This window comes from Macrobrachium rosenbergii, chromosome 7 (assembly GCF_040412425.1).
Source record: "Macrobrachium rosenbergii isolate ZJJX-2024 chromosome 7, ASM4041242v1, whole genome shotgun sequence".
Lineage (NCBI taxonomy): Eukaryota > Metazoa > Arthropoda > Malacostraca > Decapoda > Palaemonidae > Macrobrachium > Macrobrachium rosenbergii.
This window is the reverse complement of record NC_089747.1, coordinates 34,962,010-34,980,090: the sequence shown is the minus strand read 5'-3', so window position 1 is coordinate 34,980,090 and position 18,081 is coordinate 34,962,010. Positions and strand designations below refer to the sequence as shown.

The 18,081-nt window shown below is 40.4% G+C and overlaps 1 protein-coding gene across 6 annotated transcripts in view; it reads right to left on the bottom strand.

Moving 5' to 3' along the window:
* LOC136840297 (prion-like-(Q/N-rich) domain-bearing protein 25) overlaps positions 1 to 18,081 on the bottom strand; it is a 560,985-nt gene that overhangs the window by 521,988 nt on the left and 20,916 nt on the right. For all 6 annotated transcript variants that reach the window (XM_067106987.1, XM_067106985.1, XM_067106990.1 and 3 more), the window contains exon 2: positions 3,715 to 3,851. In XM_067106987.1, coding sequence (XP_066963088.1) covers positions 3,715 to 3,766 — 52 coding nt within the window. In that variant the 5' untranslated portion in view covers positions 3,767 to 3,851. The remainder of the gene's footprint in view (positions 1 to 3,714; positions 3,852 to 18,081) is intronic.

Here is an 18,081-nt window from a genome sequence, read left to right as displayed (position 1 = left end):
GAAAAATTTATAGAAAAGAGGGTAAGAAACAGAGCGATTTGCCCCTATCTCCTTATGGTGAGAATTATCGCTAGAAAAAGTTTTTTATGAAGAGCCCTATCTAGGTTATTTTTCAAAAATTACTTTGTAAATATACGAAAAAGTAGAGCAAAAGTTGTAGAATAAAGTGAGAGTCAAGAAAAATGGCTTTGGTAATGGCAACAGTTTCATTTTGACGTTATAAATTGATTGAAACGAAAAAAATGTTACCGTTGTCAAAAAATCGTTGTCGAGCTCAAAAGCTATAACAGTTAGGGTTTGGATTATTTTTTATGAGAAAGCCAACAAAATTCTCTAAATATTGATATAAAAACAATGAAAAACGAATAAGTCCAGTTGGTGAAAAATTTATAGAAAAGACGGTATCTGCAGAGCGACTTTGACAGAATATGGTGAGAATTATCGCTAGAAAAAGAACCACAGAAGAGCCCTATCTCGGTTATTTTTCATAGAAATTACTTTGTAAATATACAAAAATGTAGAGGAAAAGTTGTAGAATAAAGTGAGAGTCAAGAAAAATGGCTTTGGTAAGGCAACAGTTTCATTTTGACGTTATAATTTGATTGAAACGAAAAAATTTTAATTGTCAACATTATCGTTAAGTAGCTCAAAAGCTATAACAGTTAGGCGAATGAATAATTTTTTTATGAGAAAGCCAATAAAATTCCCTAAATATTGACATAATAAAATGGAAAACGAATAAGTCCAGTTGGTGAAAAAAATTGATAGAAAAGAGGGTGAGAAACAGAGTGCTAGTGTATGATGAGAATTATCTACAGAAAATTCTTTTTTTTGAAGAACCCTATCTCGGTTATTTTTCATAAAATTACTTTGTAAATATACGAAAAAGTAGAGGAAAAAGTTGAAGAATAAAGGGAAAGTCAAGAAAAATGGCTTTGGTAACGGCAACAGTTTCATTTTGATGTTATAATTGATCGAAACGAAAAAATGTTACCGTTGTCAACATTATTGTTCGTAATCAAAAACTAAACAGTTAGGCACTTATTTTTATGAGAAAGCCAAGAAAATTCTCTAAAAATCGACATATAAAAAATGAAAAACGACTAAGTCCAGTTGGTGAAAAATTGATAGAAAAGTGGGTAAGAAACAGAGCGCGCCAGGCATACTGTGAGAATTATAAAGACATTTTTTTGTGAAGAGCCCCACCTCGGACTTTCTACAGAAATTACATTTTTAAATATACAAAAATGTAGAGGAAAGGTTGAGGAATAAAGTGAGAGTCAGAGAAAAATGGCTTTGTAACAGCAACAGTTTCATTTTGACGTTATAAGCTGCTCATCTTAACAAAAAAAAAAATGTTACCGTTGTCAACATTATCGTTCCTAGCTCAAAAGCTATAACAGTTGGGTGAATGAATTATTTTTATGAGAAAGCCAACAAAATTCTCTAAATATCGATATATATGATAATGAAAAATGAGATTCAGAGCCCTGCCTAAAATCCAGACGTCTCTTATGTGATGCACTAACAAATTTCATGCTCTTTTACCGTAAATATAAAGGAAAGATGTTGAAAACTGTTCTCATTGACGTCTTGTATGTAAACATCCATATGTTTACCCAGCCTTGCAATCTCTGACAGAAGTGTGGCTGCCAGGCCTGCTAATGATCAGCTGATGTCATTGTGAGAATTTTGTATGAAAGTGATTTATACTTGTTGTAGAGGAACTAAAAAAAAATAGAAAATAGAGGATCAAACAGAGTGTTTCCAATAATGTAATCCTACATTTTATAAAAAAATGTAAGATACAGAGAGAAACGTGGGTAGGATCAGCTGATTTCATTGTAGAAATTTATATGCCATAAATATATATATGTGCAGTATAGGCATGCTTGCCTGGGGAGCTGATCGATGTCTATTACACGGTCCAAGGTATGCTTTAGCCTATGGAAACCACCAACTGTCCGAAAATAAAAATTTATACCACACGTATGAAAAATGTCGGTAAATTTTAAGTACAATTACGTCAGTCAGACAAGAAGGGGGTAGGGGTTATTGCGTAATTGATGTCAATTGGGCAAAAGGTTAAAATGATATTGAAATTACAGTATACTGTATTAAAATGATATTAAAGTAATATTGAAATGATATTAAAGTGTTTTAGGATAATAGTTTGAGGTATATTTGGTGTTTGAACTATTTAAATAAACAGTTATAAGCATTTTTAGGGGGAGTCTTCAGTGTTTGAACTACTGTATTAAAACAGGCAGTGATAAGCATTTTTAGAGGGGGTGTCAAATATTCACAGATTTTAGCTATTTGCAGGTGGTTGTGGTCCCTACCCCCGGGGATACCAGGGTCAACTGTAAATGGGTTCTGGCTGCAATTTTTCTAAGTACTCCCAGTGTTGTGGGTGGTATATCTAATGAGACTCAGTTCTCTATTTTGTGGTTTACTACACAAGTGCAAAACGGGGGTGCTTGTTTAGGCAGCATCTTCCCATGAATCCCCCTAGCTAATCTCTCACTCATGCTATTTCACACAAACTCCATACACTGGTAACCAATTATGGTTTTTCACAATTGTCATAAAAGATCAACTTAACAACATAGTTTATACTAAAGATAATACAGAGGTCACTGGAACATTTTCAGATAATATGATGTACCATATGTGAAAAGTTTAGTATTTTTCAAGATATATAAATATGGTTAGTGGCAACATATTTTACATAAGTGTTCTCATATGTTCTTTCTTTGTCACATGGACCAAATGTGTAACACACTTTAGAAATGATAGCATCCTGAAATTCCTTTGGTTTGAGTCAGCCTTGACATGGTCCAACACAAGAGTGTGTACATGATTATCTTTCACTACCTTTACAAAAAAAACAAACCTTATGTCATATTTTGTCATCACAATTCTTTCAACTTTGTAAGACAAAGCTCATCTTGTTATTCAGTTCTTAATTTATAAGCAAATCTGCAGAACAAATAAATTTAAGCAATTATACCACTCTTAATATAGGTATCACAGATATACTCATGGTGAAAAAACCATGTTAGGCTGTAGGTAAAGGGAGTTGGGCTATAGGGTAGCCTATATATACCTGCTAGGAAACCAGTTGGTTCTTAGCCATGTAAAATAAATCTAATCCTTTGGGCCAGTTTAGAGCTGAATTGCTCAGTGGTCTGGTTAAACTAAGATATACTTAACTTTTTTTTGTAGACTGAATTGCAAACTGATTTGTGTCAAAATTCCACTTATGACATGCATGCAAGAACCTAATCCCATCACAACTCAACGCCTACCTGTAACATTTATTTTGCCCATTCTTCAATAAAATTTCACTTGATTTTCATTTAATGCTTCTTTTTCCTTATTAACCAACTTGTACTGATTTACTGGGTATTTTTTAAGATAGGACAAGGTGGTTAATTGCAGGGTTAAGTGTATTCTAACCTAGCTGCTCTGTAATCCAGCAAAATCACTAATCTGGCACCCTGCAGTTCCCAATGATGCTGGATTTGTGATAATCAACCTGTACTTCAAAATTCAGTATCTTCCTAAGTTCTAATAATTTTTCAACAGAATTATGCCCTACATATTACCTTGTACAGTATAGTACTACAAAAATAAATTTTAAATAACCTGCTTTTTTTATACATTTTTGCAAAAAAACCCTGAAAGGGTAGGGTTAACAATCTGCCATACCTGCATACATCAGAAGCAGCAAACACTGGAGTGAGCTTATGATCCACTTCATACTGATGAACAAGATTTCCGATGCACATATCCTGATCCTGCGTAATATATTGCTATTGAAAGCCCAAGTTTCTTGAAGTCAATATCTGAAATTTAAAAAACAAAATTAATACTCTTCACTTGATTTTCTGACTACGAAAATATTCACAGTTTACAATGCAATGACAAATATTAAAAATAATTTGTATTTTCCTAACTATACAAACTTGAGATCTTTACTACTGTATATGAATATACTTCAGCACAGCTAGAGACCAGCTGTTTAACTTTAAACAAGGTGGTTAAGTATGTAGTTAGCCACCGACTACAAGTGGGGGTCCCGCCCAACCAGTTGGTACGCATTCACTTTGCCTTCTGGCCCAGGGAGCAGAATGAGGGGTGGCTTGAGGTGGGCATTTAACTGTAAAGACCTCAGGTTTGTATGGTTGGGAAAATACAAATTACTTTTAAAATCTGTCATTTGTTCCTACACAATATACAAACCATCGGTCCTGAGTAAGCTTCTGAACCGACTGGTTGTTTGCCTCAGCTGGGCCTCCTTCCTGGTCATGTAAGAGCAAAGGATGCAGACCATGCCTCTGACATGTTGAACAAAAATGTGAACAACAGTGTGTTCAACTGTCAGACTTCAGGACCTTTCAAAAAATGTGTGTAGCAACATTTCTATAAAAAAAAAAAAGCCTTGGATGAACCCAATGCATCGGAGACAATAAAGCTAGAGATAACCAACAGGCTGCTTTATCGTCAGCCCCTCTCTCCCCTTGCTAGAGAGAGGGGAGGACTTGCACCTATAAATCTATCTAAGATTATAGACAGGGTATATACTCAGTTATGTAGTCTCACCTGCATGATCCTGTGGTGGTCGTATGGAAGACTGGCTTTGTGAAAAGAGGCTTGTGTTTTTTAAATCATTATGTTTTTTGTTTTTATTTAATTTTTGAGTGTTTGTTGGTGTATGATTATTTGATTATTTATCTTTATTTTTCTTTTTTACTTGCAGTTTGCTTGAGTGTGTTAGTGTAGAGTGAGGAGCTACCTTTCACCTTACCAGAAAAAAAGACATAAACCAGAGAGAAAAAAAAATATTAGAAGAGCAGTTGAAAACAGAGGAAGGATAAGGCAGAGAGGTGATAAGGAACATAAGGAGAGAACGCAAAGCTGCCAGATTGCAGAAACAAAAACAAAAAATAAAACACTTGGTCAGGCCACCCTTCTCCCCGTTCCTCCATACACGATGCTAAATCAAAAAAGGTTCTGATCTCAACATGCAGCAAAGAAAGTGCGACAGCAATTTGAAGAAGTCTCAGAGACCATAGTTGGGGAAACACTACAGTATTAAGATTTATTGACAGCAAGGCTTAATTAGGTTAAGGTTCTTTTGATAGTTGGGTAAGTTTTGATAGTAGGATAAGTTTTGATGAATTGTAGTGTTACGGTTAGGTTAAGTTTCCGTTCTGTAGGTTAAAGTAATAAATAGGTTAAGGAAGGCCAGAGTTTCATTTAATAACCTTAAAATCTATTCCCATTATACTGCACCAATTTTGTACTAAACGAAAACCCCCTGCATAATAATTTGGTGCCTAATGTGGGGCTTTTGATAGTAAAGTAAGAGTGGGGTACATAATTGAAGATGGCAGAGGGAGCAGGTTTGGAAGGTGTTGGGTCAGGTGAAGGGGAGCAAGGTTGGAATGAGAGGTGGGATGAAGCTGACATACATGATGATCAGCATACAAGATAAGTCAGAGGAAGCCCAAGAAAGGCTAAGTAGATTGATTACAAGGATAAAGGTGATGGATGAGAAAGTGTATGAGATGGTGAAGAAAATGGCTGTAATGGCTAAGAGTGGGCCCGGTGTTGGGAAGGGAAGTGAGAATGATGAGGTAAAAGGTGCAAAGGAGACAATCCCTAAGAAAGGGGAAGGAGTTGTCAAGTAAGAGTAAGGGAGTACCTGCCATGGATGACGACAGCATGAGTGAGGTGAGTGAAAGTGATGAGAAAGAGAAAAGTAAGAAAAGAAAGTGAAAGAAGAAGAAGAGAACACGAAAGAGGAGGGGTGTGAGGAAAGAGGAATCGAGTTCCCGGATTTGGAGGGGTTGCCCGGAATCAGAAGTTGAGAATGATTGGGAAAGTGGAAGTAGTAATAGTACCTAGTAGTAGCAGTAGTGAAGGTTTGATTGAGGCAGAGGAGAATTTGGCCAAAAGTGTTCCTGACTGAGAAATTTTGCATCGAGAAGGGAAGAGACATATGTGGGTTTAACAGTGTGTGGATGAAGTGGCTGAGAGAGTTCTTGGATGGGCAGTTAAAGATGTGCTATAGAAGTAAGTGTGAGGGTGAGCCAGGGTATGAGTCTATGAAAGCTAGAGTGATTAGGCAGGTGAAGAGGATGAAGGGAAGTGTTGTATACAAGAAGGATGATAAGTTCGAGGAGGCAAAGATAAGAGCCAGAGAAGAAGTGGGCTTGTACGCCCATAGGTTAGAAGCTTTGGCCAGAAGGAATTATGGAGAGGAAGGAATTGAGGAAAACCTCATGTGGAAGTTCTTGGCCACCATTCCAGGGAAGATTATGGTAATTTTGAATGAGAAGAAAAAAGATCAGAAGCTGTGCTCAGGGAAAGCTTAAATTGAGAGGATGTTTTAGAGATCCTAGAAGACCTGAGAACAGATGACGATAACCAAAGGAGATGTACATTGGGTCTGAGGTGGTATATGGAAGGACATACAGTAATACCTCGAACCTGCGCGATTCGAGTTGCACGAATTCACAGACACACAAATTTTTCATTGGAACCTAACTAATGGTCATACACGAGTTTTTCACAGACATGTGAACATTTGCGAACACTGAGAAACCCTGCAAAAGTGTTTATTTAATTTTTTTATGTAATTTATAAGTTTTCAAGCTTTTATGTGTAAATTAAATAACATTTAATATTATTAAAAGTAATAATTTCTCTCTCTCTCTCCTTTAGTGAGATGAATTTTTATGGTACATGTATACAGGTATGTTTATTTGTATGATAAATAAACTTTTTACCTAATAATAAGTACTAATTTTCAAATAATAATAATAATAATAATAATAATAATAATAATAATAATAATAATAATAATAATAATAATAATAATAATAATAATAACAATAATAATAATTAATAATAATAATAAAACTGTAATTACAAAATTTGTATTCTGAACAAACAAATTCTTCCCTCAACTTTTGTACGAAGGAGGTGAAGGCAAAAGCTGTCAGACATGTCATTTAACATGACAAGAAGGGGAGTGTTGCTAATAAGTGGTCAAATTTTCTTGTAATTCTCTCTCTCTCTCTTTTTCTGTGTGTGTCCGTAATAATTCATAAAAAATTTCACTCTCTTAAGTAAGGACAACTGTTATCTCTCTCTCTCTCTCTCTCTCTCTCTCTCTCTCTCTCTCTAAAAGTGTTCTCTCTCTCTCTCAGCCTACCTCTCTTGTTAAACAATTATTATAGCACTGTTTCTCTGTATGTCTTTAACTGTACAGTAGATAATTCTGAATTGATCTAATTGTACCTGTACCGTTTACAAACTGTAAATGCGCCATTCTAAAACATAGAGACATAGAGCATTTCAGAACAAAGAGAAAGTGACAGAATAAAGGGATTTTGACAAAGGAAAAATCTATTTCTGGGCTTGTCCTGTGTCGCTGAGTGAAATGTCCCTATACAGCACACATTTCTAGGTATAAGTATTGCTAGATATACCAGAGAAAAAAGCCAATAGGATGCCAGAGTTACTACCTCTGGATCGATACATCCTAATAGGATGTCGGTATGTCATCTAGGAGCGAGTGGAAGCCACTACCACAGACACTTTAACCCAATAGACTCCTCCTCACCAAAACCCCTCTGTCTAAGAGGTGCCGATACAACGGTCCCACCACCGCTACTACTAATTCTACCCACAATGCACCATCCCGAAATAGCACCAAGCTTTTTTGGCTAGATCAGGGTGGGAAATAAAGAGAGGGATGGGTTCACTGAGCGACACAGGCCTTCACCCAGAAATAGATTTTCCTTTGTCAAAATCCCTTTTCTGGGCTTGTCCTGTGTCGCTGAGTGAAATAGTAGCAGAGAATTGACCAAAGAAGCTTGTAAATATAAAAAGGATTAATGTATTAAGGATAAAATAAAATTTTTATTTTGAATATGCTTTTTACTAATCCAGAAAAGCAAATATAAAAATAAATTAGTACAAAATGACAATAACTAACTTAATTAATGCAAAATGATGTGGTTACAATCTTAAGATTAATAAACAAACTAGTAACCATCACCTATAAAACAATGTTTAGTGAAAACTTAACAACTAAGGTGATAAGGCAAAGCCAGGAATGGATTGAGAAGCAACCCAAACCCAGACAACAAACTAGGAAGGACGGGAATACAAGCGAGGCAGGTAGGTGAGAAGTACCAACTGGTAGGGCAAGCAAAATACAACAATTACAATTACAAATTACCAACAATAAAATATTATAAAACAATATTAGGCTGACTCTGGGGAAACAATGTTCCCTGCAGCGACAGCAGAAAACTTCAAAGCCTCCAAGGATTTGAGATAATGACGTTTAAAAACTCTAGGGGATTTCCAGCCCGTATATTTTTTAATTTCCTCAAAATTCATGTGTTGGAAATAATTAACTGAGGTGTGCTACAGCCCGGATATCATGGACCTGGGGATTGAATCTGGATTAGCTTGTTTAATAAAATAAAGTATTTGTTGCCTAATGCCATTCAAGGAAATGGTTCCACCATTTTCTCTAACAAAAGTGGACCTGAAGACCTCTGAGAGGTTCTCTCTAGGTAGGCTTTTAATGTGACCACCGGACATAAGGAGGATCTTCTAAAAGGGGTATTATCTTCCAGGAGACCACCTAATTAGAGGATCTTCATTTTTAGCTAGAAACATTTGATCTGGGGAGAGTAGAACCTCTCCTGATGGGAGAAATCCACATGATTCGGCTCTCTAGAAAGGGCTGACAGTTCAGAGATTCTAGCTCCTGAAGCCAGGCTAATTAAAAACAAAGTTTTTCTAAGAAGAGTCGAATAAGGGCAAGACTCATTATTTGTGTCTGAGGCTAACTTTAATACATCGTTTAGAAACCAAGAAACCGTTTTAGGACGGGTTGTTGGTCTAAGACGGGCACAAGCTTTAGGAATAGATGAAAAGTATGAGTCCGTCAGATCAATGTTAAATCCCCAAAGGAATACTTTCTTTAAGGCAGACTTAGTTGTAGAAATTGTACTAGCTGCCAGACCTTTGTCAAAAAGGGTCTTAAAAAATGAGATCGTAAGATTAGTAGTCATAGTATGAACGTCTGAATCCTTCAGAAAAATAGCAAGTTTTTAACTGCTGAATCATACTGGCGAAGAGTAGATTCTCTCTTATCTGATTCCAAAAATAATGTGTTTTGAGGATCAATATTAGCATTTTTCTGGGCCGAAAACTTCATGAAATCCATAAAGTTAGGGCATTCAGCATTCTTGAGGAAGCTGACACAATCTGAGTTTGCACTACTTGGGTTAATATTGGATGAGGAATTTGCAAGGCCTTGAGTTTCAGCTCTAACAGAAGCGGAAACCAATTGCTCTTCGGCCAGTTGGGAGCAACTAAGGCTATCTGACCTTTGAATGACCTGAGTTTGTGTAAAACTTTCCAAAGAAGATTTACTGGAGGAAAGAGATAGATCTTTTCCCATTTGTTCCAATTTATTGACATTGCGTCTGTAGCATAAGCCCGAGGGTCCAGGTTCGAGCTATGTAACATGTGAGTTTGTGATTTGATTCCGTGGCAAAAGGTCCACCTGAAGCCCGGGAATCTGTTGGAGAATCCAATTGAAGGATTTCTTGTCCAAGGACCATTCCGATTCTAGAGGAGACGTCCTGACAGAGAATCTGCAATCACGTTCCTTACTCCTGACAGATGTGTTGCTGACAGGTGCCAATGATTTTTCATTGCTAATGAAAAGATCGCTATCATAACATGATTTATGTGACTTGTCTTGGAACCTCCCTGTTCAAACAATGAACTATCACTGCACTGTCCAGAACTAGCCTGATATGTATGTTCTTGGCCAGACGTAAACGTTTCAGAGTCAAGAAAACTGCCATCGCTTCCAGAATGTTTATGTGGAAGAGACGAAAGTGGCTTGACCAGATTCCTTGAACCTTCTTGTACTGTGAATAGCCCCCAACCAGTCAAGAGATGCGTCCGTGTGGATGATCAGGGCTGGAGGGGATATTGTAATGGAATCGATTTGGAAAGACTTTTGGCCGTTGTCCAGGGACGAAGTCTTTTCTTTAAGATTGGAGGTATGAGGGAGACTTTGTCTCTGAATTTGCAATTGGCTCGACTTCGCCACACTCGATTTATGTCCTTCAGTTTTGCTTTGAGGAGAAGGTCTGTTACTGACGCAAACTGGAGGGAACCCAGGATTCTTTCTTGAGTGCGACGAGAGGCTCGTTTGCACTTGAGAAACTGCCTTGTTGCTTTGGCAATCTCCTTGCATTTTGCTGGGGGAACTGAAAGTTTGTGGGTGCTTAAGTCCCACTGAATGCCCAGCCACTGAAATTTGGTTGCCGGGTTAAACGAGATTTCTTTATGTTTATGTGAAAGCCCAGATACTCTAGGAACTGAATTACTAACTTTGTCGACTTCTGACATTCGGAGACGCTGGAGGCCCAAATTAGCCAATCGTCCAGATAAGCCACCACCTTGATACCTTGAGATCTCAGTTCCTGTACCACAACTTCCCCAGTTTGGTGAAGATCCTGGGCGCTATGTTCAGTCCGAAAGGCATTACCCTGAACGAGTAAGCCTGTCTTCCCAGTCTGAACCCCAGATAAGGGAGAAGTTTCTTGCTATTGGAACATGATAATAAGCGTCTGTAAGATCTATAGAGGTGGTGACGGCTCCACGGGAAGTAAGGTCCGCACCTGAGAGACGGTCAACATACGGAACCTGTCGCATTGAATGTAAGAATTTAAAATTGACAGATCTAAAATCACTCTTCTCTTGTCTGAGTCTTTCTTTGGCACGCTGAATAAGCGTCCTTGAAATTTTAAATGTCTGACTTTCTTTATCGCCTTCTTTAAAAGAAGGTCTTCTGTATAGTCTAACAGATCTGATGTTGGAGTCTGAAAGAACCTGACAAGTGGAGGGGGTCCCCTCACCCAGCTCCACCCTAGGCCTTTGAAATGATACTGTGGGCCCATGGACTGAATGCCCAATTGTCCCTGAAGAGGCGTAACCTCCCACCTACCTGGGGATGTTCATTTATTGTAAGACTTGCTGTCTCTAGTTCCTCTTGAACCTCTACCTCGAGATTGGAGTCTGGGGCCGGATCTAGACCTGAAGCTCCCCCTACCTCTATTTCCTTTGGACTGGCGGTAGCCCTGAAAGGTCTGGGACTCGTAAGTAGGGTTGAAAGCAGGAGAAACATAAGTTGTTGAACCAGTGGGATGGTGGGCTGGTTGGTTCAGTACAACGTGTTGTGGATGTCCCTTGGAGGTGGAGGGCTGGGCAATCTGACCTACTGGGACTGTCTGAACAATTGTCTGGGTCTGGGGTGCCTTATAAGGATGGAACCTCCTAGACATCTTCCTGCCTTTAGGTTGGGGCCCCAGAATTCTGATGACTTCCTCTTAAAGGGGAGTCCCCACCGATCCGAAGATTTTGGTTGGCCCTTGAGGCCTCACTGATTACTGAGTTGACCATATCTTCAGGGAATAGATTGGTCCCCCAGATAGAGGATTTTATCAGCTTGTTCGGCTCATGACGGATGGTCGCGTCAGCCAGAACAAACTTTCGACAGTTCCTCCTTGCCACAATGAAATCAAACAAATCACTCTGGAATGAGGCCAGTAGTGATTTTGTCAGGACCCGGAACAGAGGTTCATCCTTGTAAACAGCAGACGTCAATTCCACCGAGGTGACGGAATTGATAGATCTGCTGAGACGGCACCTAGCCTCATACTCAGCTTTTATCAGGGACTCCGAAGCCTGGGTAGTTGTTCACTGAAGAGATTCGAAAGCGCACTCCGAATCTAGTTTACCCACTGTAAAGGTTTCGGAGCTCCGGTCCAGCATTCTAAATCTGTTGGAAAGAGCAGAGAAGTAGGCTCCGTCTCACGAAGCTGCGCATAGGCTTCTCCTCTGTTCCGGCCTGAAGGGTTAATTCTGCCACTTTAGAGGTGCAGGGAGTCGGGACATCCTCATTTACTGTGAACATCGTAAACCGCCCCTTATGAGGGTCAATCTAGTGTTCGAACACTCCCAGTCAGATAGGATCCTAACCCATGCCGACTGCGCTTGATCCCTGGGGAAGATCACTGTTTCTTTGGGAACCTTATCTTCCCTCACCAAGGCATCCTCGGAAAGCCGAGCATACCCCGGAAGGGAAAACAAGATCCGTTGGGAAGAACTCGTAATCTTCCACAGGGCGGGTGCCACAACCTTCAATGGTTAATTTACCATTAGCGAAAAGGGGCATTAAAGGCAAGACGCCAAGGGTTAGAATCCTCATAAGCTGGAAGCTTAGAGGCGTCTGGAATGGGATAGGACCGTTGCTGTACCGGACCTGACTTAACCAGTCCGCCAGCGACTCCTCTTGCGTCTTTAACCTGTCCGCCAAGGATTGAACGAACTTTCTTGACGACTCAAGACTCGAGGCAAGATCCCGAGACATTGCCTTGAACTGAGAAGAGACCTGTTCGGAAAACATTCCCATCATGGACTCCGCGAAAGCTTTAGGGTCAAAGTCAGACTTTTTCGACTTGCTCGACTTTGTTCTCGACCCCTTAGAAGAGGGAGAAGCTTTCTGGGCGGAAGTCGAAGGTTTCGGAGTCAATGAAACCTTGGCGGAACTAGGTACAGATGAGGTTTTCAGGGTTTAGTCAATTTAGGTAATGTCTTCGTCTTCAAAGAGGACTTCACCTTGGGGATCACCGACCCGAACGGGTCCCCAGGGTGGAGCTCTTAGAATCCTTGGAAGGATGAAGACGAAGACACAGGAGAATTGAGAGATAATGGATCAATAAGACTACCTGCCTCACTTACATCCCTACCTTCCTCCGGGTCGATGGCCATTGGTTCGACGTCCAGGTTGATGTTGGCCACTTCTTCGGCCACTTCGCCGCACAGCTCTTGATCTTCTGGCGAGACCTGGGTTTCTAGCCTAATCCTGTTGATCAGGGGTTCAGCTACTTCAGGAGCTACAGCTGCAGAGGCCCTAGCATTTGGGTAGAGAATGTTGCAGATATCCTCTGCCAGCACATAAGGACGCCCCTGACCAACATTGCGTCCAAAGCCGCCAACCCAGATCTTCAATGTCGCTAGAGACGAAGCTTGAATCGGACCGAGGGACCTGTTAATTAAATCTCATGTCAATAAATGGGATTGACAAGGATATTATCTTATATCAAATATAAACACAATTATTTAAACTAACTGTGTTAAATACAATTGAAGGTTAACGTACCGAATCATCAACCACGTCTAAATAAAGTGCGTAGCACACGTCGCAGCCGTCAGGATGCCAGACGAGGTGGTCGTCGACCTCGACTGCACAACCGGCATGCGATCTGCATGCTACATGGCCACAGGGTTGCTGCAGGTAGGCGTTACAACCCGGCTCCTGGCAATGTACCACCTATAATAAAAATTTATACATGAGCATCTAAAATAGGCGGCGGAACAGCTAAACTAGTAAAAACTTAGAGTAAATATTCTGCCTCACACCGGAGTTGAAAACTGTGGCTACGGCGGAAGTCTCCGATGAAATCCTAAACAGGTGGGCCGGACCTGAGTCGGATCACGCCGGAAAGCAATTCCGGTGACGCCGGAACGTCACGATAAATTAACTAATTGCACAGAAATCAACAACCAGGGAAGGCTATTCGCCGACGTGAAGAGTCGGGATAATCACTAAACTTCGCTCACAGAAAATAATAACAGTAACAAAACTCATAGCATTCCGGCTCCTCTACAATTCCGCGATAACAAAGCAACGACGCTCAAGCAAAAAGTCCTATTAAGACTAAAGCGAGCTAACGATAGCTGCCGGAACGAGTCCGGATGACGGAGTGGTAGAGAAGCAGGAGCAGAAAATAAATCACAATTACTACTAGTAAAATTTATAACAGCTTCTCCAGTTCCGCCGTAAAGCAAACGACAACGACGCTCAAGCTAAAGTTTCTGCTAGAAGCTAAAGCGAAGCTAACGATAGCCGCCCGAACAGGTCCGGACGGCGGAACGGGAAGACACGGGAGTGAAAACATGGCGACAACAACAGGTCAGGTGCCTAGGCACCTTCCACGAAATGTCATCTCAACCAAAAGGGCAAATGAGCTAAGCTCTAAAATGCCTAACGGGAGAGCCAAGACAAAAGAGACTAATATACAGGGGGTGAGATAAGGCGAAAGGATGAACATGGTACTATCACCTAACATAACCTCCAGAAGGCACCTCCTGGAAATGTAGGCTAGGATTCGCCAAAATTTCAACGAAAGAGCGCTTAGCGCCAACATCACTTCCAGGATTGAAGAATCAACTGGTCAGGGGAAGAAGGGCCTGCACTCAAACCCGAATAAAGGCCACCCAAGAAAACTTAACCAACTCAGGCCTATAGGCCAAGGAGGAAGGAAGACTGGGGTTAACTTAGCCTACCTTCCACGAATCGGCAAGGCCGAACTGGTCAGGTAGGCTAACAACACCACCCAAATAGACTCAAGAACTAATACACACATAATAAGTGACATAATGACATATTAAATATGTCTACAAACGGTAAAAAAAAAAAACTAGGCTAGGCCTAACTTTCAACTTCTAAGGTATAAAATAATAGTCGATCACCAGATCGAAAGTTTTAAAGTTGAAACTATCATAAAAGGAATGTAGTAATTGAAAATTCTATCGATTGAGCGAAAGAAAGCAATCATATAAAAGACTGTAGTAAGCCGCCATGAACGAACACGAAATGGCGGCCCTCAGTCGATCATGCGAAACAATAACAGGACAAAATAATCCGTTTATTTTACCAAAAACATTCAATTTTGAATACTCAACTTAGAAGAAGATGTTCCTTGATCAGATGATGCCATCATGAAAACGAGATAATCCAAAAAAAAGAAAATAAGCATAAAATATTAGCACCACAAAAAATCACGAGTGGTTCGTAAAAAGCGTGCTATAAAGCGGATGGTGCATTGTGGGTAGAATTAGTAGTAGCGGTGGTGGGACCGTTGTTCGGCACCTCTTAGACAGAGGGTTTTGGTGAGGAGGAGTCTATTGGGTTAAACTGTCTGTGGTAGTGGCTTCCACTCGCTCCTAGATGACATACCGACATCCTATTAGGATGTATCGATCCAGAGGTAGTAACTCTGGCATCCTATTGGCTTTTTTCTCTGGTATATCTAGCAATACTTATACCTAGAAATGTGTGCTGTATAGGGACATTTCACTCAGCGACACAGGACAAGCCCAGAAAAGAAGTTTTTAAAAACGAGGTTGAGAAGACTTCTAAAAATAAATCGGCGGATTGGGGGAGAGAGTCACACCATTTATCCTTTTTTTTCAAGGGTAATGTATTAAGCTAACTTTTAAATGAAAATACAGTAACTTTAACTTCATTTAATAGTTAGTTTAATACTGAATTTCCATCTTTGATATCTAACATAAGAATAACTTTCTCTCTCTCTCTCTCTCTCTCTCTCTCACTCCGTAATAATTCATAAATAATATAACTTGATATTTCAAGTAAGGACAATGTCTCTCTCTCTCTCTCTCTCTCTCTCTCTCTCTCTCTCTCTCTCTCTCTCTCTCAGTCTCTGTAATTCTATCAGTGTAATAATTGATAAATAATTTCACTCTCTTAAGTATGGACAACCCATATCTCTCTCTCTCTCTCTCTCTCTCTCTCTCTCTCTCTCTCTCTCTCTCTCTCTCTCATAGTTAGCGCTCACACATTTTTACAACTTATTAATTCTCTGTACGTCTTTACCTGTACAGTAGATAGTTTAAATTGATCTAATTTGACTTGTATTGTCTACAAAGTGTAAATGCGCTAGTGTTGCAAATACGTTCTAAAACATTGAGACATAATAACTAAGAGTTGTATTAGTCAAAATATAAAACACTGTTTGTTCATGAAAAAGCATTTCAGAACAAAGAGAAAGAGATGCAGAATAAAAGGATTTTGACAAAGGAAAAATCTATTTCTGGAGAGGGGCCCGTGTCACCCGGTGAAATAGTCCATTCAGCACTTATTTCTAGGTAATTCCGTTGCTAGATACCAGAGAAAGCTAAATGAAATGCTGGAGTTACTACCCCCAGAGCGAGCTCCACTAGATGGAGTCGTGTATGGAAAAGGGTGAACTACAAAAACACGGAACCTTATCCTATAGAGATTCCCAATGTCAAAAGTCCCAACGAGAGAGGTGCGATACAAGCCCATGCACTACTCATGGACTGTATACAAGGCAACACTAACCGCATTCCATGTTAGCACCCACCTCACTAGAATGAAGTTTATCAAGGGAGGGAGAGAATGAAAAACAGGGTGGAGTCACCATGGCATGACACGGGCCCCTCTCCAGAAATAGATTTTCCTTTGTCAAAATCCTTTTTTCTGGATCGGGTCCCATGTCACCCGGTGAAATAATACCAGAGAAATAAACATCATTCTTATGCTATTAAAGACTTAAATAGAAACGTTGAAAACTAGAAGAATTCTACCCTGAACATAAGTAAGGTCCTCTAAGTTCATGTAATGAAAATATTGTAAGTGGTCACCGTCTAAGATCATGAGCTTAGAATAGCACCTGAATAGGCTTGTATCAAGAAAATACTTCCTGCCTAATAGCAGACCCAATGACAGTGCCCCCCTTTTTTTTTAAAGGAGAGGACCTGACAAAATTGCGAGGTCCTGTCTAAAAAAGCCTGCAAGGAGAAAACTGGACACAGAAACAGACCTTGTAAAAGGGGAGTACTTTCCAAGGTGACCACCGAAAATGAGGACCTTCAATTGTAGATAGAAAGTTAGGGTGAGGAATTCACAACACTACCCCTGATGAGGGGAAACCAAACTGATTGGTTCCGCCAGACAAACCAAACTGATTGGTTCCGCCAGACAGGGCAGACAGTACAGGAAAACTAACACTAGAAGCTAAGCTGATTAAAAATTTTTGGGACTTCCTTAACAAGGAAAGATAAGAACAAGATGATTGTTGGTTACCGGCTAACTCTGATACATTACTCAAAGACCAGGAAACCGAATGTGGACGGAGTACTGTTCTTAGACGAACACAGACCTTAGGGATGAAAGTTAAGGGCCTGTGAGTCTGGTTCCAACAAAACACTTTCCCGAGGCCAATGCGGCCTTGCATCAGTACTGTAGCTTCTGAAAACTATGTGAAGAGTGCTAGTTACTTAACTGCAGAACCATACTGCAGTAGAGTAGGATCCTTTAACTGATTTCAGGAAAACAGTAGTAACAGGACCAATATCAGTTTCCTCCTAAACTGTAAGATTCACAAAGACCACAAAGCCAGGACATCAGAGTTTGAGGGGCCTGGCGTTCTGGCTGAGTTTATACCAGACGGGACAGCTTGATAGTTTGTGGCTGAATTGGGTTGCAAACAGACCTACTTCCAGGCCCAGGAAAAGGTCACAAGACTACCTGAATGACGCTCCGCCTAAGGACTATTCCGACACCAGGGGAGGCCCTGGATAGGGGAAAAAGCAGTGACCTTTTGGACCCCTACGAGAAGGGTGGTAGACAGAGGCACCTGCGTCTGTTGGATATGGAGAAGAATGAACCATAACCTGAACGAAGCAATTCGAGTCCAAAACCACTTGTTAACGCAGCGCACTATTGCTGTTTTGTTCAGAACCAGCCTAAAAGGAAACAGCTTGGGGGGAAGAAGTTTCCAAGGACAGGAAGACTGTCACCGCCCTCCAAAGCGTTGATATGGAACTGCCGGAACGTGACCGACTAAGTACCATGTACTTCATTGGGCCAAAAAATATCCACCTCACCCGCCCAGAGAGGTGACGGTGTGGAATACTGAGGCCGGAGGGGAAAGCTGGAGAGGAACTGACTTTGGTAAGCACTTGACAGTTGTGCAAGGCCGGAGGCCACTATTCAAGCAGGAGGAATCAAGGAGACACGTCCCTGACTCCACCATACCCCGGTCATAAACTCCAGCTTTGACTTCAGAAGGAGAACCGTCACTGAAGCAAACTGGAGAAAACCCAGGACCTTTTCTTGGGCACAGGGAGAGG